The 26,028-nt window shown below is 43.1% G+C and overlaps 1 protein-coding gene across 2 annotated transcripts in view; it reads right to left on the bottom strand.

Annotated features, from left to right (window-relative positions):
- The window catches only part of ATP6V1H (ATPase H+ transporting V1 subunit H), a 107,407-nt gene that overhangs the window by 3,554 nt on the left and 77,825 nt on the right, over positions 1 to 26,028 (bottom strand). For both annotated transcript variants that reach the window (XM_077765023.1, XM_077765024.1), the window contains one exon: positions 22,840 to 22,953. In XM_077765023.1, the coding sequence (XP_077621149.1) occupies positions 22,840 to 22,953 (114 nt within the window). The remainder of the gene's footprint in view (positions 1 to 22,839; positions 22,954 to 26,028) is intronic.

Genomic DNA, 26,028 nt, shown 5'->3' with positions numbered 1-26,028 from the left:
ACAAAATGCCAGAAGTCTAACAGGAGAAGAGCCAGATGGGACCCGTGGAAGGAAGAATTGAATCTCCTCCTCAGGCTTTCTTGAAATTACTCTGTTTGCAATGGCACACGAGTTGTTAAAATACCAGACAGAGCTGAACTGAGGCTCAAGTGAAGAAGGTACTAACTGCAGAAAAGGGGGCCGCCTACACAAAGCTTTGGAGAACATCGGCTCCTCTGAAGTCGGCGTGTGAAATGACATAGCCTCTTTCCCTGCGTCTAACAGTAACGTGTAGTCAATTAAAATATTCCCAAGACTCACCCAAGCCTGCCTCTGAACCCCCTGGGGCCCCAGCCAGGGAGAGTCCCCGCACCGAGTGCCTGGGGCTGGAAACACAGAACAGGGTGCTAGCCTCCACCCGTGATTCCGAGCCATCAGGAAAACCTGCTTGCTGGCGTGCCCGCCCACTATTCTCTAGTCTCATGGCACCCCTGCGACGCGCGCGTTATCTCCACTTACGAGGGAGGGAACGGGCCTCCGAAAACTTCCGTTAACACGCTGAGGGGCAAAGTGAGCAAATGCACCGGCCAGGGCTCTGATCCCTTTCTCTTTATACTGTGAAGCTGCCTGACCCCCAACCCAACAAGAGCCCTAAAAAGTACAAAAAGCAGCCACTGTTCCTCATTTTACAAATTAGAAAATAGTAAAAGGATATGAGTAATTTCTTCAGATTAAGGCACCATTACGGTCAGGCAAAAGGAAAAACAATTACGAATTTTACTTCAAGGGACTATAATGTATCTATAACAAAGGATTTGAGAAGAATTATTTTAAATGAATTAATCAAAGCATTAAGTCATTCTATACATGAAGATCAAGATAAGAATAAAAATCCAACTTATAATTCACTCAGAAAGTGCCCAATTTGTACCAGAAAGCCACAGGAGTTTGGCAATAAAAGCTTTGCTTTTACTACGTAGGAAGCAAAATCTGAGACGTGTGATTACTTTCTCCTCTTTAACTTCATCCACAACTTAAACTACTTGGGATTCCAAATCTCTGAAACTGAAAAAAAGGATCAGTCTGAAGACCTACTCCCTTTTAAAAAATCCAAGTACAAATTCGCTCACAATTAGAAAAACCGGATTCATTCTCCTGTCGATGGCCATAAAGGATCTACACTTGGGCATCTATCCTAATACTGAAAAAGGGCTTCCCAGTTCCTGAGAAAGCACCAGAGGCTTGAAAGTGGCAGTTTGGAGATGACATTAGGGACCTACATCCCGCTACCAGCAGCCAGTGTGCCAGGGAGCACCCACCTGGCGTGTAGTAACTCCTAGAAGCGAAAGGCCTTCACCATGTTACAACTGGGTGTCACACCTTCACTATATTCAGGGCTGTGTAAGCGGTCAAACATTTTTATTCTTTCTCTAGGACCATAGTTACAAAAAAGAAGGAAAAAACCATACCTGAAGACACCGACTGTGACATTCAACATGCTTTGCCCATATAATTTAAACACATGGCACCTTCATCTATATAATTTGGTGCCAGAAAAAAAGTGAATTTTCTCCTGACAAACATATTAATCTATGAAACTACAATCTCCCTTATTTCCTTTCTCCCTTGGCTGCCAAAAACTTAGTCGGAAATCCACTGTTACTGCCATTTTTGTGTTATTTTATTTAGTCTCCTTTGGTGTATAAATTTTCATAATGAAAATGATAAAGGGCCTAGCATTCTATATGTCATGTTTCTGTAAGTTTATTAGAATAATTATTAAAACTACAACTTAATCATAGTTGTATTTCTCTTAACTTTTGCCGATCCTGTAAGAAAGTGACTGGGTATAACATAAATCCTTCTCTGGATGTATGGAAACAATTTTTTTGAAAATGTAAACTTTATATTGGTTTGCAACACAGATTTCTATTTGGTAAAGAGAAAAAAGTAGAATTTAAATATTCTGTACCAGCGTGTTTTTGTGTTTTTTTTTTTAATACCTGTCACTACAGTTATGTTATTCTCCCAGCTTTTATTGCGATCATACACAAAGCAAATTCTGTTTTTATGAACTGATTTTCCTATGTAACTACTGAATTATGTAAAAATCACAGTGCCCTCTGCTATCTGCATCTAACTGACAGAGTTAGAAACAAAGAAACACAGGTAACCTCCAAACTTAAGAACATACAAACTGTTTCCGCAGTGCTTTAAAGATCTCAACGCAGGAATAGTGGTCATCGCAACGTGTACCACTTCCTAGTGCCTGCTGTTTACTAATAGGCACTCCACTAACTGCTTGACATAGATTTTATTTATTCTCCACAATAATACTCATGAAAGCTCCAGATGAGCCCCATTTTTACAGAGAAGGAACTGGAGTTTAGCAATGAAAATGACACACTGTAATGTTAGACTGACTAGTTAGTGGCAGGAGGCTATCTGCACACAAGTCTATCTGATTTAAAAACTCGAGTCTTTTTTTTTTTTTTAGTTTTTTTAATGTATTATTCATTTTTGAGACAGAGAGACAGTGTGAGCAGGGGAGGGTCAGAGAGAGGGAGATATAGTCTCGGAAGACAGGCTCCAGGCTCTGAGCTAGCTGTCAGCACTGAGCCTGACGTGGGGCTCGAACCCACGAACCATGAGATCATGACCTGAGCTGAAGTTGGATGCTTAGCCGCCTGAGCCATCCAGGCGCCCCTAAAAACTTGAGTCTTGATCACTACATAATACCGCCTGGTAGTGCACTATTCTACCTCCTACTAGCTGAGGACATATTACTGTGTAGATGTGAGAACAAAAAGCTGAAGAACATCACAATGTGACTCCTCAACTTGTTTCTCAAATATATTTTCATGATCACTAGCCATTTCATTTTCTAATGGCCTCTAATTTCAAAGATTAATAGATTCACAATATCTCTAAAGAGGCCAGTGATTCTAAAAGTAGAACCTATTTATGTGAGTTCTGATCCTAAGAAACAAAAATGTACATTTTAAAAGCAATTGCATTAGAGTCTATTACAAAAGCAATTTAGGCAAAATTTGCAATAACAAAGTTATTTTTCACATAGGAATTCCAACAATTGCATCATCTTAAACTAGCTATAAAATCTAAATAACCAGAGTTTATCTCTAGCTTATTTTCAAGAAGACTCCCTCTTTACCTATTACCAGCACTTTATCATTAGGTCCACAGTGTCTTACGCACTTTCTCATTTTTCTAACGAATGGTCATGAGATGCAACGCATCGAGCTGCTCAAGGCATTGGCGGTGGCAGCAGACACATCTTTCATCTTTTCTTCAAATGCTTATTTATTTTTGAGAATGAGCATACACAGGCGAGCAGGGGAAAGGTAGGGAGAGAAAGGGGCAAAGGATCCTAAGCAAGCTCCATGCTGACAGTAGGGAGAGCCCGATGTGGGCTCGAACTCAAAAACCGTGAGCTCATGACCTGAGCCCAAGTCAGATGCTTAGCTGACTGAGCCACCCAGGCGTCCCCCTTTTATCTTTTTTTTTTTTAAGGTTTGTTTTTATAGAACAGTTTTAGGTTCACAACAAAACTAAGAGGAAGGGACAGAGATGTTCTGTACACGCCCAGCCTGGACACATACACAGCCTCCCCCACTATCAACATCCCACGCTGAGCGGTACGTTTGTTATCATGGATGAAACTGCACTGACACATGATAGTCATCCCAAGTCCATTGTTCCCCTTGGGGTTATTCTTGGTGCTGTGCATTCTGCGCCTTTGGATGAATGTGTAATGACACTTATCATCATCATCATAATAGTTATTTCACTGCCCTCGAAATCCTCTGTGCTCCAGCTATTAACCCCTCCCTCCTTTCTCACATACTGATCTTTTTATGATCTCCATAGTTTTTCCTTTTCTAGATATCACAGGGCTGACTTAGACAGTATGTGGCCTTTTCAGACAGGCTTCTTTCACTTAGTAATACACATTTCAGGTTTCCTGAGGCCTTTTCATGGCTTGCAAGCTCATTTCTTTATCTGATAATAATGCATTGTCCGGAGGTACCACAGTTTGTCTATCCGTTCACCTACTGAAGGACACATTGGTAGCTTCCCAATTCGGGCACTTATGAATAAAGCTGCTGTAACTCTCCCTGTGCAGGGCTCTGTGAGGACGTAAGTCTTCAACCCCCTTGGGGAAATACCAAGGTGTACAACTGCTGGATCATATGGTAAGAATATATTTAGTTTTCTACGAAAACCATCAAACAGTCTTCCAAAGTGGCTGGACTGTTTTGCTTTCCTACCAACAACAGATGGGTGTTTGTTACCACACACCCGGGCCTGCGTTTGGTGTTGTCAGTGTTCCAGATTTTGACTAATAGGTGTGTAATGGCATCTCAGTTTTGTTTTAATTTTCACTTCCCTGATGACCTATGATGCACAGCATCTTTTCATATATTTATTTGCCATCAGTGTATTTTCTTTGGTGAGGGGTCTATTAAAGTCTTTGGCTCATTTTTTACTGAGGTTGTTTTCTTATTGTTGAGTTTCAAGAGTTCTTTGTACATTACAGATAACAGTCTTTAGCAAATGTGCCTTTTGCAAATACTTTCTCCCAGTCTGTGGTTCATCTTCTAATTCTCTTGACGTTGTTTTTCACAGAGCATTAAGTTTTTAACTTAAGTCCAACTTCTCAATAATTTCTTTCACTGTATCTGAAAAGGCATCACCACGCCCAAGGTCATCTAGGTTTTCTCCTATGTTATCTTCAAGGAGTTTTATAGTTTTGCGTTTTACATTTAGGTCTACAATTCATTTTGAGTTAATTTTTGTGAAGGACGTAAGGTCTATGTCAGATTCATTTCTGCATGTGGGTGTCCACTTGGTCTGGAACCATATGTTGAAGAGACTATCTTTGCTCCACTGTATTGTCTTTGCAATACAATGCCTTTGCAATCAGTTGCCTTTGCAACTGATCTTTGACAAAGATCAGTTGACAATATTTGTGGGGGTCTATTTCTAGATTCCCTATTCTGTTCCATTGCACTATCTGTCTATTCTTTCACCAATACTGCACTATCTTGAATAACGTAGCTTTATAGTTAAGTCTTAAAGTCACTAACATCAATCCTCTAACTTTGTCCTTCTCTTTCAATACGGTATTGGCTATTCTGGGCCTTTTGTTCTGCATATAAACTTTGGTATCCGTTTGTTGATGGCAAAATAACAAAATAACTTGTTAGGATTTTAATTTGGATTGCACTGAATCTATAGATCAAGCTGAATCTATAGATCAATCTACAGATCAAACCTTTTGTAGATGTCCCACAGCACTTGGTTATTCTGTGTTTTTTTTTTTTGTTTGTTTTTTTCAGTCTCTGTTCTCTTTTCTCTTTATGTTTAGGTTTTGGAGGTTTCTATTGATACTTCTTCGAGCTCAGAGATTCTCTCCTCAGCCACATCCAGTCTACTAATAAGCCCATCAAAGGCATTCTTCATTTCTATTATAGTGTTTCTCAACTCCAGGATTTCTTTGTGGTTCTTAGGATCCCTGTCTGTCTGCTTACATCGCTCACCTGCTTCTGCATGCTACTTTATCCATTAGAGTCCTTGGCATAGTACTCATAGCTGTTTAAAATTCCCAGTCCAGGGGCGCCCGGGTGGCTTAGTCGGTTAAGCGTCCGACTTTCGCTTAGGTCATGATCTCGCTGTTTGTGGGTTCGAGCCCCACGTCGGCGCTTGTGCTGACTGCCAGCTCAGAGCCTGGAGCCTGTTTCAGTCTGTGACTCCCTCTCTCTCTGACCCTCTCCTGCTCACGCTGTCTCTCTCTCTCCTAGAAAAAAAAAAAACAAAAAACAAAAAAAAAAACATTAAAATTCCCAGTCCAATCATCTCAGCATCACTGCCATGGCTGGTTCTGATGCTTACTTTGTCTCTTCAAACTGTGCCTTTTGCCTTTTGGTATGCCTTGTTGTAATTTCTTGAAAGTTGGACATGACGTACTAGGTTAAAAGAGCGTCTGTAAATAAACCTTTGGTGATGTGGTGGTAAGGTGAAGGAAGGCGAAGCAGTCTATCGTCCTGTGATTAGCTCTCGCTCTTTTAGTGAGCCATGGCCTCTGGACTATGAACTTCACAAGCGTTTCTCAAGGTTTCTTCTATCCCTTTGGGTGGGACAGGATGGCCAGAGTGAGCTACACAGGGTTGGCTACTTCCCTTCCCCAGGCCAGTTAGACTCATAGTATCCCAGCAGGTAAGGCCCTCGTTAGCCAGCTTCCCCTGAGGACGGGCCTTATGAAGAATAGAGTGCTCTGGCATATTTCAAGATGGTTCCCTTTCCTCTGCCCCTGTCAAAAGCTTGAGGGGATTTTTACAGCGGGACATTTTAGAGACAAAGGGGGCTGGTGGGATCCTGGTCTAACTTCCAGAGATTAACCTCAGTGTATGGTAAGGACTCACTATGACTGGGACTCCCTGGGGTTTTTAACTCTCAGACTTGCCCACACTGAGCCTCCTGAAATTCAGCATGGTCCGGGTTTTCCCACCCAGTGCTGATTCTCTCACTGGTTTCTCCTCCGGGTCTGCTCCAGGAGGCCCACGCTCCCGGAACGTGCCTGTGTCTCCAGCCTGGGAGCTGCTGTCAGCCCTTGGTCCTCCTCTCTCCTAAGGATCCGAGAACAGTTGTTGATTTTTCAGTCTGTTCAGCTTTTAACTTGTTTTACGATGGAGGGGACCTTCTAAGCTCCTCCCATGCAGAACCAGAAATCATCCTAAATGACCACATTAGCTACAAATCTAGTGATGCACCACTCGGTGTGGGAGACATGTCTGTGTTGCTGCAGGGACTTTTAAGAAAAAAGGTTATTTTATATCAGTTATGGAAACAGCATATAAGCAAAGTCCATATTTAAGGATTATAGATTCCTTTTTCTTTAATTACATTTGAAATATTAAGACACTTAAGTGCATGAGAGTAGAGAGAACGTCAATTTACCTTCTTCGAATCTTAGGCCAGTGCCTGGCATATTCTAAGATGTCAAGAACTGTTGAATGGAAAAGGAGCTGAAGAATCCTACACCACAGCAAAATCAGAACCTGAAAAAGAATGCTTTTTTCTCCTAACAAGGAATGGTCTAGAACACCAGGTGAAATGAAGGGGCCAGCAGTGAAAGCTACCAAACACTTCATAATCTCAACCAGGTAATCACTAGCAGAATGCTCAAAATTTTAAATTATTTTGAATTTCAAATTAGAGTCTGCTTCTAACACAAGAAGGCTCAACTAAATCCGCAGTGAAGAAACATTTCAGAAGGCAAATTCAACGTTTTAATGTTATGTAGTGGAAAGTGTGTTAAATTAGCTCTATAATTAAGCTTAAAAGATCTCCTAAACTTACAGAATTATACTTCAGAGAACCATTTCTCCATAATATATGCAAAAACTAAAATAAACCAAAACATGGGGGCCAGTTGTTCCTCCAATATGAATTTATAATCACCAGAAATGAATCTTAAAGCTATTTAGAGAGTAAAGTAGATGATGCAAATCTGGAATTCAACATGCAAGGAGATACGAGGTTTTTGGTTCGCTTGTCTGATTCTGTTCCGCACTAAGACGATCAACTCTAAACCCTGGGGGTTGCTGGCCTCCTCCCTCTTATCTTCCCCTCACATCCAACTTATCACCAGGTTTTACAGATTCTATTCTCCCTAACCCCTGACATCCTCATGGTCTACCGCCTGGCTTGAATCTGCAGTCTCCTTACTGGTGTTTTTCCCTCCAACCTCCACATCCACCAGCCCCCATTGTCTCTAAAGGACACTGATTATTTTCACTAACCTCTGTAGTTTTCTACAGTCTTCAGGAAGGAGTTCAAAGGTAGCACAGCGAAGATGGCTTGTCATGACCTGGCCACTACTATGTCTCCAACCACATTTCAGCTTCATAGCCAGACTCTGGGTGTCTGGAGCCACTGGTGACTCCCCCATTGGGTCAGGATCTCTCTGACCTCAACCTATGTGCATACACGACTCTCCAACTGGAATCTTCCCACCCTCCCCCTTCTCTCCCCCTCTCCCTTTACTAGTTACTGCCTCCTAATCTGCCAAGAGCTCCTATATCCCTTCTACCCAGGACCTTCCCAGACCCGGACTGGGCCCGCTCTCCACAGGGCCATACAGCCCCTCCCCACAGTGTTACAATGAAGCATGTACTTTTCACACCCTGCTACCAATCGTCATCATCAAACTTCTCTGTCAAAAACTAGTTTTCAAATTAAAATGAATTTCATTTAAATAAATTGTATATAACTGGCTACTTTTTGGGCCAATATATCAGTAATAGTACTACTTCAATGGTTTTAATTCATAAACATTTCAAACATCAAAACATAAAAAGCACTGGCATGTGTATACCCTAAGAATGACCAAATATTAACTTTCAAGGAGTTACCAATAATTTTTCTGAAACTCTTAAGAGTGAAGAAGGGATTTTAAAAGAACATGAACCCCAAACATAATCACAGCCTCCTCAATGATCTATGCCAGTGGCGGTAAGTCATATGGGTCCCAAAACAACAATCAAAATCAAAGCGGATATTGATAATTTTAATATACAAGATTAGAGAGCAGATTTAACTTCTGGAAGAGAAACTTCAAATCGTTCTCCAGTATCCTTTTTCTCTCCTTCTTCCTCAATAACAGAACCGCTGAACTTTAGGAAGACGTGTGATTTTTGTAAAACCTTCATTTTCCAGTTCCTCTGTAGCCACGTAACTGAGTACTGGTCAATAGGTGTATGGAGAAATGTTGGGGGGGGAGGTTCCAGGTGGCTTTTAGTTGCCTGGCCCGCCCACCACCACCCAGGACCACGAGGGCGCGAGCCACACTGCAGGAAAGGCGAATGGCCGCATCGTGGGCTGGGTCCCTGTGTGCTCACAGTTCGGCACTGCCCAGCCCCGTCCTTTTGTGACAGACCGTTTAGAACAAACACCTGTCGTGTCTCAGGTAACTGTTATTTTGGGTCTCTGTTACATCATTAGCTGAACTTATCCTTCCCATTGTTTCTCCTCTTGAATAAAAACCTGAGAATGTACGCTAGATACTAGATATACGCTGGCTTTACCATAAGGGTATGTGACTCGGGCAGTTAATCCGGTAGCTAAAATCTGCTAACAGCTAACCTACAAACTTAAATAAATCCAGACAGATGGCAGAACTCAGATCTTCTCCAAATATTGAAATTCTGAAACCCTCCTCAAGGTCCTGCTCCAACAGGTGGCAGCCTCTGACACCACTGCCACCGGACAGCCCAGCATGTGTGTACCGACTTCCTCATTCTCACCCACGCGGAGATGAGCAGAAAGGCTGACTGAGACGTCAAGCCAGAACTCACAAAATAAGGTTTAACCACCACCAAGATAGAACACCTCGAGCACCTGAGAAAAGAGCAAACTGTGACCTTGTAATGCTATTATCTATCCCACGTGAGAAACTAGCACATGTTCAAGCCTAGGGAAGCANAAAAAAAAAAAAAAAAATCAAAAGCCAGAATGCGATGCCTTGCTTTTATTTTATCCTTTGGTAAGAGTTCTATGTTTCATGCTGAATGTTAATGATGCTTCTGAAAACACAGTATTAGGAGCAAAGTGGTCTGAAGAGCATTAACTGCTGATAAGAAATCATTTAGCAGAGAAAACACAAAGTGAAATTTTTCATTAGCAAAATGTAGAGCAAATCAAAATTCTGTTTTAAACATCACAGACCACAGTTTCTACTCAAAACTATGTCAAAAATCATTCTAGTAAATCATTCAGGTAAAAAAACCAGCAGTGCACGGACCACCTGGGGGGCTCAGTTGATTAAGCATCTGGCTTCGGCTCAGGTCGTGATCTCACAGTTCGTGGGTTCGAGCCCTGCGTTGGACTCTGTGCTGACAGCTCAGAGCCTGGATCCTGTTTCAGATTCTGTGTCTCCCTCTCTCTGACCCTCCCCTGCTCATACTGTCTCTCTCTCTCTCTCCCTCTCAGAAATACATAAAACATTTAAAAAATTTTTTTTAATAAATAAATTAAAAAACCCAGCAGTGCTCGCCAAGCTGCCTGTACATTACTGTTATGCTGCAAACGCGAACACTTCCGATAGTGAATATTCTGTTCTACAGGCAGACCTATACATTTGCTTTTTATATTTAATAATCAACCTATATGCCTAGAATTTATCATATTTGCTCTAATTTCACATGATAATAAGGTCAAATAATTTCTCCTAGTTATTTCCTCCAATTTGGGAGCACCGTGTTTTTGTTCTGAAGCTTCAACTTGAAAATTTATTTCAGGAAACTAATGGGTCTTTATTTGTCACAATATAAAAAGTCTATTCTTACGGCCCCCAATTTTTAAAGTATATATTTATTATCTTAAATCCAAGGTACTTAAATTTTTTTTATTTCTACAGAGATAACAAATCAACAAGATTATAGTAAGCCATGACTACCAAATTGTGAATACATACAATTCTACCATGGTATCTAGAGGAACCTCAGACTACTCTTGAGAGAACAAAGGTCCAAACAACTAACATATTCCGCTACCATGCAACAAATAACTGCTGTCTACTTGTTGGATATAGACAGCATCCAACTTGAAATCCTAAAGCATCCAAATAATAAGAGAAGTATGAGAAAACATTACTTCAAAGAGACTATAAATGGGGGGAAAAAGGTGTTTTAAAAATGTATGCTGATAAATTATAAAACACAAAACCTACATAGGTACTTGGGGGAAGGAAAAACAGGCCTTGAAATGGCCAGGTTTTAAAAAGGACTACTTGTAAAAATACTTTTAAAAATTATTTTTATTTTTTTTAACTTTTTAAAAATAATTTATTTCTGAGAGAGAGAGACAGTGTGAGCAGGGGAGGGTCAGAGAGAGAGGGAGACACAGAATCCGAAACAGGCTCCAGGCTCTGAGCTGTCAGCACAGAGCCCGACGCAGGGCTCGAACCCATGAACCGTGAGATCATGACCTGAGCCGAAGTCGGACGCTTAACCGACTGAGCCACCCAGGCATCCCTTAAATTTTTTTTTAACGTTTACTATTTATTTTTGAGAGAGGGAGAGCATGCAGGCAGGAGAGGACCAGAAAGTGGGAGACGGGACCCCAAGCAGGCTCTGCAAAGTGAGTGCACAGCCCAATGCAGGGATTGAACTCAGGAACTGTGAGATCATCACCCAAGCTGAAATTAGGAGTCAGACGCTTAACTGGGTCACTCAAGCACCCCAACTACTTGTAAAAAACCTTTAATGGGCATTTAATATAGGTTTTTAAATGACTCTATTTAATACGTTATACAATTCATTTTCTTGACTTTGCCATTAAACGGGCATAATAAAATGATTAGCCAAAAGAGGAATCACCCACATGACTTCAGAGCCTAGATACCCCCAAGAGAAGCCAAAAGTGTTAACTTAATCTTTAAAGTTTGAAGGCTGTGATCAGAGCCATCTTTACTTTATTAAAATATTTATAACCCATATTCAGTCTACTGCTACAAAGACTTGGGAAGACGCCCTTCCAGCAGCGACAGAATCATCGCCCTAAGCTTCCATCGAGTCGGGAAGTGAGGACGGAAATGCATCTCTTTCACCAACAAAGGGCCAGAAGCAGCAGACAGTGAGCAAATGAAGCAAAAGGAAGGGAAGGCCAGGCAGTCAAGCTCCTGGGGGCTGACCCACGAGTTCCGGCGAGTAGGAAAGGAGCATGTGACTGCTGGGCGAGAGGACCCACACCCCGCCAACCTTCCTGCACAGCAGGCAGCGAGTGGCAGGAACACGAGGAACGACCGCTCTAATTACACGGGTCAACAAGCAGACCTCGTCCCCAAAGCACTGAAACAATGGAGACAAAAAGGCCAGGGCCTGGAGAGGAGGGAAGTACTCCTTACTGACCGTGTTGACGGTCACTGACGCGGACAACGAGGAGGCAGAGGCGACAGAAGGGGGCTAGCGGTACAGCAACGTCATCGGAACACCAGGGCAAGGCGCTGTCAAATGTCTGGGTGTGAAGCGTGTGGTGGGCGGGGCGACGCACTCACTAGGCCCCCACGGACGCTCCACCCAGTAGCAGATGGAGTGACAACAAACTCGGAATCTGCAGTTACACAGACGCGTGTTCGAATCTAACTCCCGTAAATGGGAAAGTTGGGCAATCACGCAGCCATCCTTACGCGCTGGACCTCATGTCTATAAAAGTGAGAACAGTGACGTCCATCTTGCAGAGAGATGTGTGAAGATTTAAGGAGATAATGTATGTCCCTGGCTTCTGCCTCAAAAATGCCAATTCTCCACCATCTGTTATCTATACAGCAGACCCAATAGCTGATAACAGTGCGGATACTCCACAAACACTTTTAAAGAATTGTGTTGCTTCCGAGGGGCGCCTGGGTGGCTCAGTTGGTTGAGCCTCTGACTTTTGGTTTAGGCTCAGGTCACAGTCCAGGGTCATGGAATGGAGCCACATGTCAGGCTCCGTGCTGAGCGTGAAGCCAGCTTGAGATTCTCTCTCTCCCACAGGGCACCTGGCTGGCTCAGTCAGTGAAGCATCTGACTTTGGCTCAGGTCATGATCTCACGGTTTGGGAGGCTGAGCCCCGCCACAAGCACTCTGCTGCCGGCACAGAGCAGGCTTTAGATCCTCCGTCCTCCCCTCTCTGCGCCTCCCCCATCTGCATGCTCACTCGCACTCATAAAAAAACACTCTCTCTGTCTCTAAAATAAGAAATAAAAAGAATGGTGTTGCTTCCTAGCCAGCACCTCACCCCACCCTCAAATTAAAAAGTCTGGAACATAAGTTAAATTCTTAGCTATGAGGAAAACACGTATTTGGCATAAACTGGATACCTACCCGCCCCAATTTACCAATTCAATAAACATTTATTTGCTAAACAGGTTCAGACAAGAGTTTTAATGTCAAGAAAGGGATACTGGCGGGGAGGTCTGACAATCCCGACCGAATTACCTTTCCAAGCACCAACTCCACCGGCCTCTTCAGGACCTTCTGTTCTTCCCTTTCTCCCGCTCTAACTGCCTCCCTGCATTTAAACCATTTTTACACCAAAACCAATGATGGTAACGAACAGTCAGGGTCTACCCCACTAAGCACTGTCCCCCCGCCTCCTCTCCTAAAGAAGCCTCTAGAAGGAACAACCACGGTGACTTTCTTTTCTTCACCATCACCCTTGGGGCAATCTGCTCTTTGGAGGCCACCGAGGGCCCCAGTCCAGAGCCCAGGGGTGGACCCGCTGTCACATCCAAGGCAACCCTTCCTTCCTTCTCTTCCTGGGCCCCTCGCCACTCGTATTACACTGCCCACCACTGACTCAGTCCTGCTTGAAATACGCTCTCTTCAATCTGCTTCCCTAACAACATAGGTTCCTGGTTTTCTCCCAGTGTTGTAGCCGTTTCTGCTGAGGATCTGTCCTTCACCCAGGCCCACCCTCCTTGTGTAAGATTCTACTCCTCTTCTGTCCATCCCTTATTTTGTCTCATTCTTTGACAGTGGTTCTTAACCTCCTTTTTATCACAGACCTCTTTGTGAATCTGACAAAAAGTATGGACTCTTCCCACAAAAAATATCTGTAAACACAGTTGCAGAGAGCTAACGGAAACACCTCCTCGGTGAGGAGGCCCTACTCTACACGTGCTTTTTCGGAGTAATGTCACCAACTGCCATGACTCAGTCCCTTCACTACTGATTACTGAGCTCTATCACTCTCGCTCACATCTTGCTCTGGACTCCACAGCTGCACTTCTATCTTTTGGATTTCTCCTTGGATATAATGCAAAGACACTGAATTCACAGATCAAAAAAAAAAAATGTTTATTTATTTTTGAGAGAGACAGACAGAGAGCACATGAGCTGGGCAGGGGCAGAGAGAGAGAGAGAGACACAGAATCCGAAGCAGGCTCCAGGCTCTGAGCTATCAGCACAGAGCCTGATGCAGGGCTCAAACTCACAAATTATGAGATCATGACCTGAGATGAAGTCGGACACTTAACCGACTGAGCCCCCCAAGATATTTTTTCTAATAGCTTTACGATGCTATGATAGAAACGCTCTAGAAGAGATCAGAGATATGTCATTTTCAGAAAATAATAACTAACATAGGAAGCAGATATCAAGTCACAATTCTCTCAGGATCACCACCTGAAAAGAAACTTAGTGAACAGTACTTCGCTGCTAGAAGGCAGGGAGCACTTGATAGAAGACAAACCCCTCCTGGCTCAGGAGCTCTGGCATGTCGAGAGCTGGGCCGTCCTTCCTCCTCCAGAGTCCAGCGCAGCCCAAGAGAGATCCTCCACTGATTGCTGTATTATTTATTTCTTCTCTAGATTCAGTTTCCTATGCACTGATGGATACAGACTGCTGCCCTCAAAGGCATTGCACTGTAAAAAAATAAAACCCCACAGACTCCAGGGGGCTCGCTCAGTGGAATGTCCAGCTTCGGCTCAGGTCATCATCTCGTATTCTGTGGAGTTCGAGGCCCCTCACTGGGCTCTGTGCTGACAGCATGGAGCCTGGAGCCTGATCTGGGATCTGTCTCCCTCTCTTTCTGCCCTTCATCTGCTCATGCTCTCTCTCTCTCTCAAAAAAAAATAAATAAAAAAATAAAAAAATAAAGTAAAATCCCAAAAGATATTCTGCAGTTGTTTACAGCAATAATTGATTCTTGCAAGAAACACCAATGGATGCTAAAAAAGGAGTGAAAGCCTGGTGGTAAACACAACCAGTATTTACGGCCTCCAAGCACCTCTGCACAGATTACTCATTATAAAGGGGGAAGAAGTTCATTGCAATAGAGAAATGTAATACCACTTTAGGTACAAGTTAACACCACTAATGATAGGGCAAACATACTCAAGAGCTGTCTGATAAAAGCACTAAGAAGGACGTGACATCATCTCCTTGGTGATGTTCCTGCCAAAATGCATACCCTGAAGCTAATCAGAAAGCAAGCAAGACAAACCAAAATTGAGGAACATTCTACAAAGCAAGTGGCCTGAGGGAAATCTTGCCATGTGTAGCAACATGGATGAAACTCGAGGGTGTTATGCTGAGTGAAATAAGTCAGGCAGAGAAGGACAGGCACCGTATGTTTGCACGTATAGGAGAATTAGGAGGAATTTAACGGAGGACCATGCGGGAGGAGAAGGAGAAAAATAGTTGGGGAAAGGGAAGGAGGCAAACCATGAGAGACTCTTGAATGCTGAGAACAAACTGAGGACTGATGGATGGGGGGGAGGGGGGAGATGGGCATGGAGGAGGGCACTTGTGGGGATGAGCACTGGGTGTTATATGGAAACCAACTTGACAACAAACTATTTAAGAAAAAAAAATAAAACTAAAAACTAAAAACATTGTTGCTAAAAAAGACAAAGAAACACCAAAGAACTGTTCTAGATAAATGAGAGGAAAGAAACACAGTAACAAGATGCAGCACATGACCCTGGGCTGGACGCAACAGTATAAACAACAGACAAGGTAGTGTGAACATGAGTTACATGATCACAGTGCTCCACCGTGCTAAGGGCATGGAAGAAACCCAGTTCCTGGGAGTCGGGTGAAGTGTTTAGGCGAAGGGGTCATAATGTCACTTACTCTCAAATAGTTCAGAGAGACAGAGAGACAGAGAGAGAGAGAGAGAGAGAGAGAGAGAGAGAGGGAGGGAACATACAAACACAGCCAAATGTCAACAAGAGGCAAAACTAGGTGAAACATATGTTATTTGCACTGTTCCTGCAACATGTCAATAAATTCTTTCCAATTAAAAAGTTTAAAAGGAAAGAAAGGAAACGTGTTTTTCTTTCTTTCCCTACCTCCCTTCTCCTCTGCAACAGGAGGGTGAAAACTACATCCTAAAGACCGGGAGCAGGAGGCTGAACGAGGCCGGCTCTGTTACGACCTCGCTGAGCAGCTGCACCCGTTCCGGACTTCATGAGGATAAAGCCCTTATGTGATAAAGAAAATCCTAGAAGGAGGAACACCGGTATTCAGATTACTGTGGTTGTGTTAAAACTCCCTGAAATACTAAGCCAGGGCACGCGACTTCAAAGGCAGCCTTTCGGCGATCGGTCAGCCAGCCCCAGGCTCCGGGTTTCCGTGTGGTGCCACCGCTGGGCTCCCGGGGACCGTGCGCCGCCACAGCGCCCCGTGACATGCCCTCCCTACACTCCAGCCGCAGCTCCAGCGACCAACCCCTTCTCCACCCTCCCGCCTTGGGACCACCTCCCCTCTGAAGGCCCACTTCCCCAGCTCCTCTGCCACCTACTCCCGCTTCCGTCACGGCCCTCAGGACATGCCCGGAACTGGGTGCTGTGCCAGCATTTTCTGCTCCATGTCTGTTTCCGCACATATTCACTCATCTAAGAAGTATCTGTGTCCATGCCTAAATCAGAGACCAGGGTAACAATTACAGGGATAACCGTAAACACACCCTCAGCTGGAGAAGTAACTGGATACAAACAGAACAGCACAGTTTAACCAAATGCTAAAATGTTTCCCCATAAGATATTTCTGGGCTGTATAGCAAGGCAGGGAAAGCTGTCATCCAACACACTATTTTTATTCAGGAATCTGCACGCACCTGCCCTTGAGGAAAGTGGGGCAAGAAGCCTCTGAAGGTACAGAGAAGTCCAGGGAAATGTGCTAGAGCTCTGATAGTGTGCAGTTGTAAGAAAACTGATCTTTTAGGATCACCTCTGACCCCTGTACTAATAATGCTTTGNCTGCTATGAACATTGGGGTACATGTGCTCCTATACATCAGCATTTCTGTATCCCTTGGGTAAATTCCTGAATTCACTTTTAAATGTGCAAGTCAGGGTTGGTGATGAACATTATTTATATTCATGTGAGGGTTACATACATAGTAGGTACCTAATGCATCACTGCATAACTCTCTTAAAACATAAATTTAATAAAATGTAATTAAAGGATATTTACATGAAAATCTGTCATTGTTAAGATGACAAGCTTATCACCATTTTTAAAGTCAATTCCTCAAAACTTCAATGGTGAGAAAACCCATCAATTCATTTCTGTTATCCGTGAGATTCCGCCCCCACCATCAAAATGCAACATCTGGATGACATACTTAAAAGGAAACTAAGAAAATAATTCAAAAATTTAAACTTAGATAAATTTGCTTAAGCTTTAATTTTTTTATGTTTTATCTATTATTTTTGAGAGAGAGAAAGAGACAGAGGGTGAGCAGGAAACGGGCAGAGAGAGAAGGAGGCACAGAATCTGAAGCAGGCTCCAGGCTCTGAGCTGTCAGCACAGAGCCCAATGCGGGGCTTGAGCCCATGAACTGTGAGATCATGATCTAAGACAAGTCAGATGCTTAATCGACTGAGTCACCCAGGCGCCCCTATTATTAAATTAGTTTTTAGCATAATGTATTCTGTTTAGCTTTATTTGATTATTTCACATACACACACACAGCCCTTGAAATGACATGGTCATGTGACAAAAGTAACTGCCCCACACAGTGAAAGAGAGAGGAGAAAAAGCATTTACAAGCAAAGCAAGTTAGTGGATTTCTCTCTGCCTTCCCTTCTTAGACAAGACTTTTCTTTTGTCCGTGCTCAACTGACCCTTCAAACCCCAATCAGCTGTTTGCCTAAAAAGCTAATCCTAATCAAGCAAAACCACAATGTGAATTTGATCCACAGATACTTATACTAGTCTCATGCACTCATGTGTGAAACCTGCCTTTGATTTTAGACTTAATTATCAAGTACACGGACTCCACTCTCATTTTCAGTGGTTTTCTATTCTTTATTGTATAAATGCTTATTACTGACCTTTCCAAATGTGTATTTAGGCTGGTACTTTGCCACAACTTCAGATTTATGTCATGCTGGCATCTCCAAATCAATTGTCATTAAGCGGTATGCAGCGTCCGGATAAATGACTACAGCCTCAAAACAGCTCTATCTAACTAGCAAAGTAGAAGCAACTTCAGCTGGGAGACTGGAGCTGTTCTATTTAATGGTGAGACAATTGGCCATAAAAAATTCCTCTTTTCTCGGAACTGGTTTTGATATATTTTTTTACTTGAGTTCTACTTCTCTTCAAAAAATACACAAAACATATGATACAAAAGACATTTTCAAAGGTTCTTCCACCAAAACTGTTGTAAGAATGATATGGAAAATTCCAGCCACCCAAAGAGTGACGACAATTTTCTAATATTAGACCTGGAAAATATTAAATCTGGAAATGCTGTATGTTTATTAAAAATCACATGGAATATTTTGGTAACATGATAATTAATGCTAAAAGGCTAATGCACATAAGGGTTTTTTCCTTCAGTGCAGTTCACAAGTAGCTATTTTAATCACCGTATTTATGGCTATGTACTTACAGAATAACTAAAATATTCTATGCAGACATAAACAGCAAAGAATAAAGTAGTATGAGTCATGCACTTGGCTCGGCGAGTCCTCCATTACGCTGTTTACCTACACATGAAATATCTGGGGAGAACACCACTCATAACTTATTATTCTGCTTTAAAAAGATTGAAAAATAATCCAGAAACAAATAGAAAATTCTACACAAGATCCTCTACCTACAAAAGTCAGTGCTCCTATCCTGAGGTCCTGAGCTGCCCATATGCACATACTGTTGTGTCTTAATTAGAGATTATTACATTTAAGATCATTCTGTAGGAGAAAAATGATATTTTATGATGTTAAGTTATAAAGTAGAACCTGAGGGTATATATACAAGTTCTACAGAGTGTGTTGTCACTGTTCATATACATTTTGACAACTTTGTTAACATAGGAATCCAGAGCTGCTCAAGGAACCCAGGGCGCACCAACAAATACACAGCGGATGCCGGAAGATCAGAGGGCGCACGCCATTTAGGAGCAGGCTGGACGTGGGGCTGGCCCACTCAGGGGCCCCGGAACTGGGGGGACACAGTGTGCGCCAACTGTCCCGCTCCGCTCCAGCCCCCCTCTGCTCCCCATCCACGTCAGTGAGGGCTTTTCGTAACCCATCATTCCATGTGAATGGAGGCGTCAAGGAGAAGGGGAGGAACATCAGCTATTCTGAGACCTGCAAAATTCATGATATAACTGTGAAATCAACCATAAAATTGTGAAAGAGAATTCAGTATTTTCACCTGATAGACAACTCTATACTCCCTAGTTACATAAACCTCAAATCCACCCCTACATTATCAAAAACATAGTATGTAACTGACTCCCTAAAACAGAAGCAAAATCAAGACCTATAGACAGCCCAGTTCTACCATTTCACAAGTATCCAACTTATACTTAAATGTAACTTTAAACTTATGTTTCAGAAAAAAAAAATTCCCTGTAGCAAAAAATAAATATTACCTTTATTATATCTGAAATTATGACAGACTCATAAACAGAAGCTTTAGGAATAATGCAGTATTTAAAAAATCTAAAAATCATTTAGGGTAGAAAAGTACAAGAAGATCCAGAATGTGCTGGAAATCTCAGAGCGTGGTAAAACAGGCAGTCCAGAGAAGCCTACGAAAATGGCATGAGAGCCGCTGCCGCTGTCATTCAGCCAGACTTTTATTCTATTTTTATCTATGATTATATCTGAAATATTTTCAGCTCGTTTATTTCACTGTATAGTACTAACATAAATCATTTACAAAAACTCATTGAAATTAAATAAGATGCTAAGAGGAAACAGCCAACTGTTTTCCTGTTTGTCTTGGATGTGAAAATAAGCAATTCTGAGAAAATTTTGTACAATTCAATCAACAAACATCCTTAGCACACCAGTACCATATTTTTTGGGGGGAAAACACATCTACTTTAGGCAAGTTTCAGGCAGTCTCTACCAGCATGATTGAATAAAGACAAACTGAATCCCCACATAAAGATACAGATTCAAAATCCTTTCCACATTTGGAGACACACTTTGCAGCAGATTTACTTTCCGAACTGCATTCTATTTGATCTCATGTTAATCTGACATTTCAATAAACTGCTATATACTTGAGCAATTTTCATTCTCTAGCACAAAGAGCCATGGAAATATACATGTCACAACAAAATTTCTCTTCATCTGGCAAGTTCTTTAAAAAGAAAGTGTATGAAAGTATTGACATTAAGCTTCTCCATTAGAGGAGATTTACCATAATTAAAACAAAGCTAAAAGAGCTTAGCACATAATTAGGGGGAAAGGATATTCGCGCCTCAGCTAGTCCGAGATAGAGAGAGAAGAAACCAGTTCCTAGCTACAAAAATGTTTACTTTTTCTCTTGTAATCATGCATTGGAAAATGTAACGAGAAACTAAATCAAGTTCCTAAACTTAAGGAAAATATTCCAGTTGCAAATGAGCCGTCATCAATGCATGAGCACTCAAAGAACAAAAATACTCAACCAAAACATTTCCTTACCCTGGCAAAGGAAAAAGGTCTTCTTATCCCACACCCCTCTTTTCTTCAACATCAGAAATATTTATGAAATATTTATTGTTGGGTTTAGGTTTTTTGGTTTTTTTTTACTAAGAACTATTAAAATGAAATTTCTTTAGGGGTGCCTTGGTGGCTCAGTCGGTTGAGCATCCGACTTCAGCTCAGATCATGATCTCAGTCTGTGAGTTCGAGCCCCGCATCAGGCTCTGTGCTGACAGCTCAGAGCCTAGAGCCTGCTTCTGATTCTGTGTCTCCCTCCCTTTCTGCCCCTCCCCCACTGCACTGTTTCTCTTTGTCTCTCAAAAATGAATAAACGCTAAAAAAGTTGTTTTTCTAATGACATTTTTTTTATTAACAACACAGGAATTATACTTCGGCAACCCTAATACCAACAAAAAGGGAAAATAAAACTGTGTTTCACAGAAGACTAATGTGCTGGCTGCAGCAGCCTCGAACTCCACTAAATGCCAACATTCTTTAAATTAATTTCAAGAAAGAAGCACAAACCAAGAGATACAAAATTACTCAGTAATTCATTTGTGTTGAAAACAGGGCTGTGAAACGAGGAGAGAAAACCAGACTGATATTCTGTTCTTCACTGACAGACTTGAAAAGTTTTTTCCTCCTGCTGAATATTAGATAAAAACCATTTCTGAGTGCCCTCTGCTCTGATCCCTTTCTTCGTGCACTGATGATACGAAGACAAGAATGCTTCCAGTCCATCAAGTGCCTTAGCACCAGCTCTGAAATCTATCCAAGGTCACGTACTACTTGTTTCTCAGTGTTCTGATCCCAGCCACTAGCCAGCTCTACTCTCAACCACAGCGAGAACCACTAAAACGGTTCTTCGCCTTCACACTTAACCCTCCACAATCCATTCACTAGAGAGTAGCCTCAGAGGTCTTTTTAAATCAAATCTTGTCATTCCCCCATTTAAAAACCTTTCCATGGCTTTCAACTCATCTTATAAGAGTCAAACGGTCACCTACAAGACCCTACGTGACCGTTCCCTGGCGACCCCTCCTTGCCCATGGCTCTCCATGCTGGCTCTCCTACCACTCCCAAATGAGGGTCTCTGAGCTGGGCACGACCGACACCTCAGGCAGGATGCTTCTTGGTTGTGGGGGGCTGTCCGTGCCCTGCAAGGATGCTGAGCAGCACCCCAACCTCTACCAACTTGGTACCAGTAGCATCTGCACCCTCACTGTTTCCAGACAACCAAGTGTCTCCAGACCCTGCTTTTAGAGAAGCCACGGCCCCGTTCCCTCTCATTCCCTCTACGCGAAATGCTTACCCCTAATACTTGGGCCGTATGGCTGCTTCCTCATCATTACGGGGTCAGCTAAGCTGTTTGGGCCTCTACGTAGAGAGGCCTTTTCTGCACATCCTGTGTAAAGCTGCACCTACTTCCATCGTAGGTACAGCCCAGCATTTCACGTAAGAGGGAACAAAGTAGGGGCTCAAAAGAACCGTTGAAAGAATGCATACATGTCAGTATTTGTGAGAAAAGTACTTCAGCGGCAAGATCGTAATATTTAATATATGATCCCACAGCAGCTCCCTGATACTGTTTGCCTGCGACTCTCGAATGCACACCCACCAACGTACCATTGATTCTTGCCTCAGAACGTGCTGGTAGCATTACTGTCAGTAACAGGGAATGTGTACGTGTTCACAGCACCTTAACAGTCCAACACCAGAGCATCCTTCCAAATGTGGTGAACAGAGAGGTCCGTGAACTGCTCAGGAGAGCACTGGAAGCTCTAAACACCCAACCCATAGCTGAACTTAGCCATGGCGAAGGGAACAGACAGGAAAGGCTCGCCGTTATATCTTAACAGTCACTCTTCAATTTATCTTAAGTGGGTACAAAAAGGTCAATAATTTTTATTTGAAAAATAAAAACAAATGAGGGAAACACATGACTTTGGTTACTCAAAGGCAAAAGGCTATAATGAATGAAAGGTGAGAGCCGAATCTTAGTTATCAACTGGCTTTTAGTGTTTTCACGTGCACTGGTGAAACTGTTCAGGTTAATCATATTCTAAATAGTTAAACCGTGTAAAATTGTAAAGTGTCTGATCAGTAATCCAACTGTATTCCCTTCAACTCCAAAAAAGACTGATTTGCTGAAGCCACAAATGTCCCTGTCATTGTTTCTGGAATCGTTTTTGTATTGATACCTTGAATACACGCTTTGATAACATCAACGCAGTTGCTCTTTTTAAAATGACATCATTGCTCCCAATTACTGAAATAGATGTCTAGGTATTTCATCAAAGTTGCTGCCTTAAACAACCATCACTCATGAGAGGACGGACAGGAGAACGCTGGGGAGGGCGAGCGCAATCTCGCGGCCCGGTGTGCAGAGGGGAGGGGTGGGGAGGAAACGCCAGCACCTACCAGTTGTGCACCATGAGTTTCTGCACGGCCAGAAGCGCGTTGTAGCGAACCTGCTGGTCCTCATGGTGCATGTGGTTCATCACCAGCTGCTTCCCGCCAAGCTGTTCGATAACCCTGCGGAACAGAAGCCACTTGGTGAAGATGTGCAGTGACTAGTTTTTTTTTTTAATGTTTTACTTATTTCTGAGAGAGAGAGAGAGAGAGGGAGGGAGGGAGGGAGGGAGATACAGAATCTGAAACAGGCTCCAGGCTCCAAGCTGTCAGCACAGAGCCTGACACGGGGCTCGAACCCATGAACTCTGAGATCATGACCTGAGCCGAAGTCGGATGCTTAACCGACTGAGCCCCCCAGGTGCCCCAGCAGTGACTAGTTCTAACTCATGCTGTTGGCCAGCAGAAGGCCCACATACCAGAGTGCCAAGGGGGCTTAAAGGGAAAAGTTACAATATGGTAAGTAAACCAACACGTGTCTTTTTTTTTTAGTTTGTTTTCTGAATCACAGATTTAACATATTCAAAGATACTCTCTTTTAAGTTCCCCCTGGTAGATTAGCTGTTCCTCTCATTTCCCGATCCAGGCACATATCTACCTGGTATCTCGGACTGCTGTATTCTCAGTTGCTGAGTGTTAAACTTCTTTCTGACCAGTATTTCTGGCTTGCTTAAAATCAGCATACTAAACGCCACCTAACGTCTGTAACAACATCAGATCACTCTCAGGTCCCCCGGCTGCCGTGCTGGGAGACAGGCTCAGATGCGGACGCAGGGAACACGGGGTTAAAAAGCGCCTGGTAGAAGCCATGTTAATTTCCTGAGAAAGATTTGATTTTTAAGATATCTGCCCTTTCTTATAATGACGCGATATGCCACATGATCTCCTGGCCAGTGAAACAGGGGAGAAAATTCCTACCCTCAAGGGCACCGTGATGACTGACAACTGGCACTGCTTCCTGTCACTGTGTCCCCTAAGACCACGAAAACTCCAGTCACTACAGATGCAAAAGTGAAGTGAAAACGGCGATTTGCTTCANTCACAGGGTCAGCCATAGCGCAGTAGGAACTCTGGCGACACAAGACAGTCTTGAGGATCAGTGGATCAGGGTCAAGGGTGAGAGAGAGGCTTTTATCTGTATACCTTTTTATACTTTATTTTTAAAACATCTTTTTTGAAAAATAAATTGAAATGGGGGGGGAGAGTACAGTATAATTATAACCAAACATTAATTGAGTGCTTACCATGCGTCAGGTACTGGGCTTTTAAAACCTTACTTTATCTAACATCAGCTCTGCTCTTTCTCAGATTTGTTAACATTAAGTCATTTAATCTCGTAAATGCCTTCCTGGAAAACGAAGGGAACAAGGGTACCTCCTTTATGGTATGGTATTAAGCCCAAAGGCCACAAAGCCCCAGTCCCTGCAATATGGGGGACCCATGTCTGCTGCTATGATGATGATAACAGTGTTTGACAGTGAGGGTGATGGGGGCACAGGGCCGGCTCCCCTCAACCTATTCTCGCTGTAGTCAAAGTGATCTTCCCCAGTCTGAATCGTCACTTTCCCTGAAAAACAATGGCCAACTGGGCCTTCACAGTCTGAGCTGGAATTCCTGTCTGAGGGCCTCACAGAGTACAGTCACATATCTGTGCTCTCTGCACACTGACTCCCTTGACCTTCTTTCAGCTCCTTCAGCCACAGGGCCTTAGCACATGCTGTTTTCTCTCCCAGAAGCTTTCCCACTTCAGATAACACATAACTTCTACTCATCTTTCAGATCTTGCCTCAAGTGCCAGAGAAGCCTTCTCCCTCCCCACACAATCCCCCAAATACGCCCTCTACATGGTACTTTGTATCCTTCTTTCATTGTATTCATCTGAGTTGCAATTTTATACCTGAATGACTTTTTAAAATATTACATTTGTCTTCCTCATTATACAAGATCCATGAAAGCCTAAATACGCAGGGTTTTGCTTACCCTATATTCCCAAGGACTCAACACAGAATGCCCTCATGCCCTCATGAAATACCTATTAGCTATATTATTACATTTATTAGTATGTACTACAATAATAACAATGTCTATTACCACCTAGTTTATTTTTCTCCAAATGGCATCATTAAAGGACAAGGAAGCCTTCAAAAAACACAGGCTTTATTACAGCAAACTGCCTGGAGATGACCCTCCCTCCACTGCTCTGGCACCCTATTGCTAGAATTCCAAGTAACTGTAGCAGCACTTACTATCGGCCAGCTATTCATCTCTGCACTGTCCATCATTCACTCTTCCGAGAGCTGTGAGGAGTCTAGGATGGCCAGCGGGATAAGCAATAGAGAACAAAAATGTAAAAGAAAAATACACAAGTCGAGAGGAATACTGAAGGAAAAGAGGGTCACGGTCCAGTGTGCCTCCTTCTCACATACGCTCAGACTTCTCCGCTGCCGCTACAAAATATGCGCCTGCCTACGCTGATGAGCTAACTAGACATCAGTTTACCTAACATCTTTGTAATCGTGTACATTTTTTGGAACTGCTGAAATGGATACGTACCCACGTATAATGTGATGATAGTAATACCAACTCCTTCTGCCTCGGCACCAACTGAGATGCCGAATCCACAGATACCAGACACTAAAGTGAAACTAAACTGTGAGAGGACCTCACAGAATTTCCAAAGAACCCTAATGATTTTTAATCCCCTTAGGGATGAAATGCTATTTCTAACATGAAAGGAGCCAAGGAGGGGAAGGTTGACGTCTGAGTGTTCTGTGGAACGTGACGGGCCCCGAGGTAGGTCCCCGCCCTGCAGGAAAGAAAAAGGTGCTGATGGCTTCCAACCCCATGGCACGGACACCACACAGAGGCAGCCATACGTTCCCTGCGGTCGGGAGGACAATGGCCTGAGCCTGAGGGGCTGCAGTAACCCACAGCAGCAGGGAAGAGGACCGTGTCAGGACCGGCCGACATCCCCAGAGCCGGGGGTGCCGAGAAGCCTGAGCCGCGCCGTGAGCCCAATGAAGCACACAGTGGCTCGGCCCCGTCTACAGGAGCTGTGGGGGGTGGCCCAGAAAAGGTGCCTCCAATGAACCCAAAAAGTGCTCCCATGAGAAATGGTCAGCTTCAGACGCCCACCAGGGTGGGAGAAGAGAAAGCGGCCATCTGTCATAGCAAGTAAGAACACCCCTGCTTCTCCCC

The sequence above is a fragment of the Crocuta crocuta genome, unplaced genomic scaffold, assembly GCF_008692635.1.
Source record: "Crocuta crocuta isolate KB4526 unplaced genomic scaffold, BGI_CrCroc_1.0 scaffold94, whole genome shotgun sequence".
Lineage (NCBI taxonomy): Eukaryota > Metazoa > Chordata > Mammalia > Carnivora > Hyaenidae > Crocuta > Crocuta crocuta.
The sequence above is the reverse complement of the archived record's forward strand: the minus strand, read 5'-3'. Positions and strand labels throughout refer to the sequence as shown.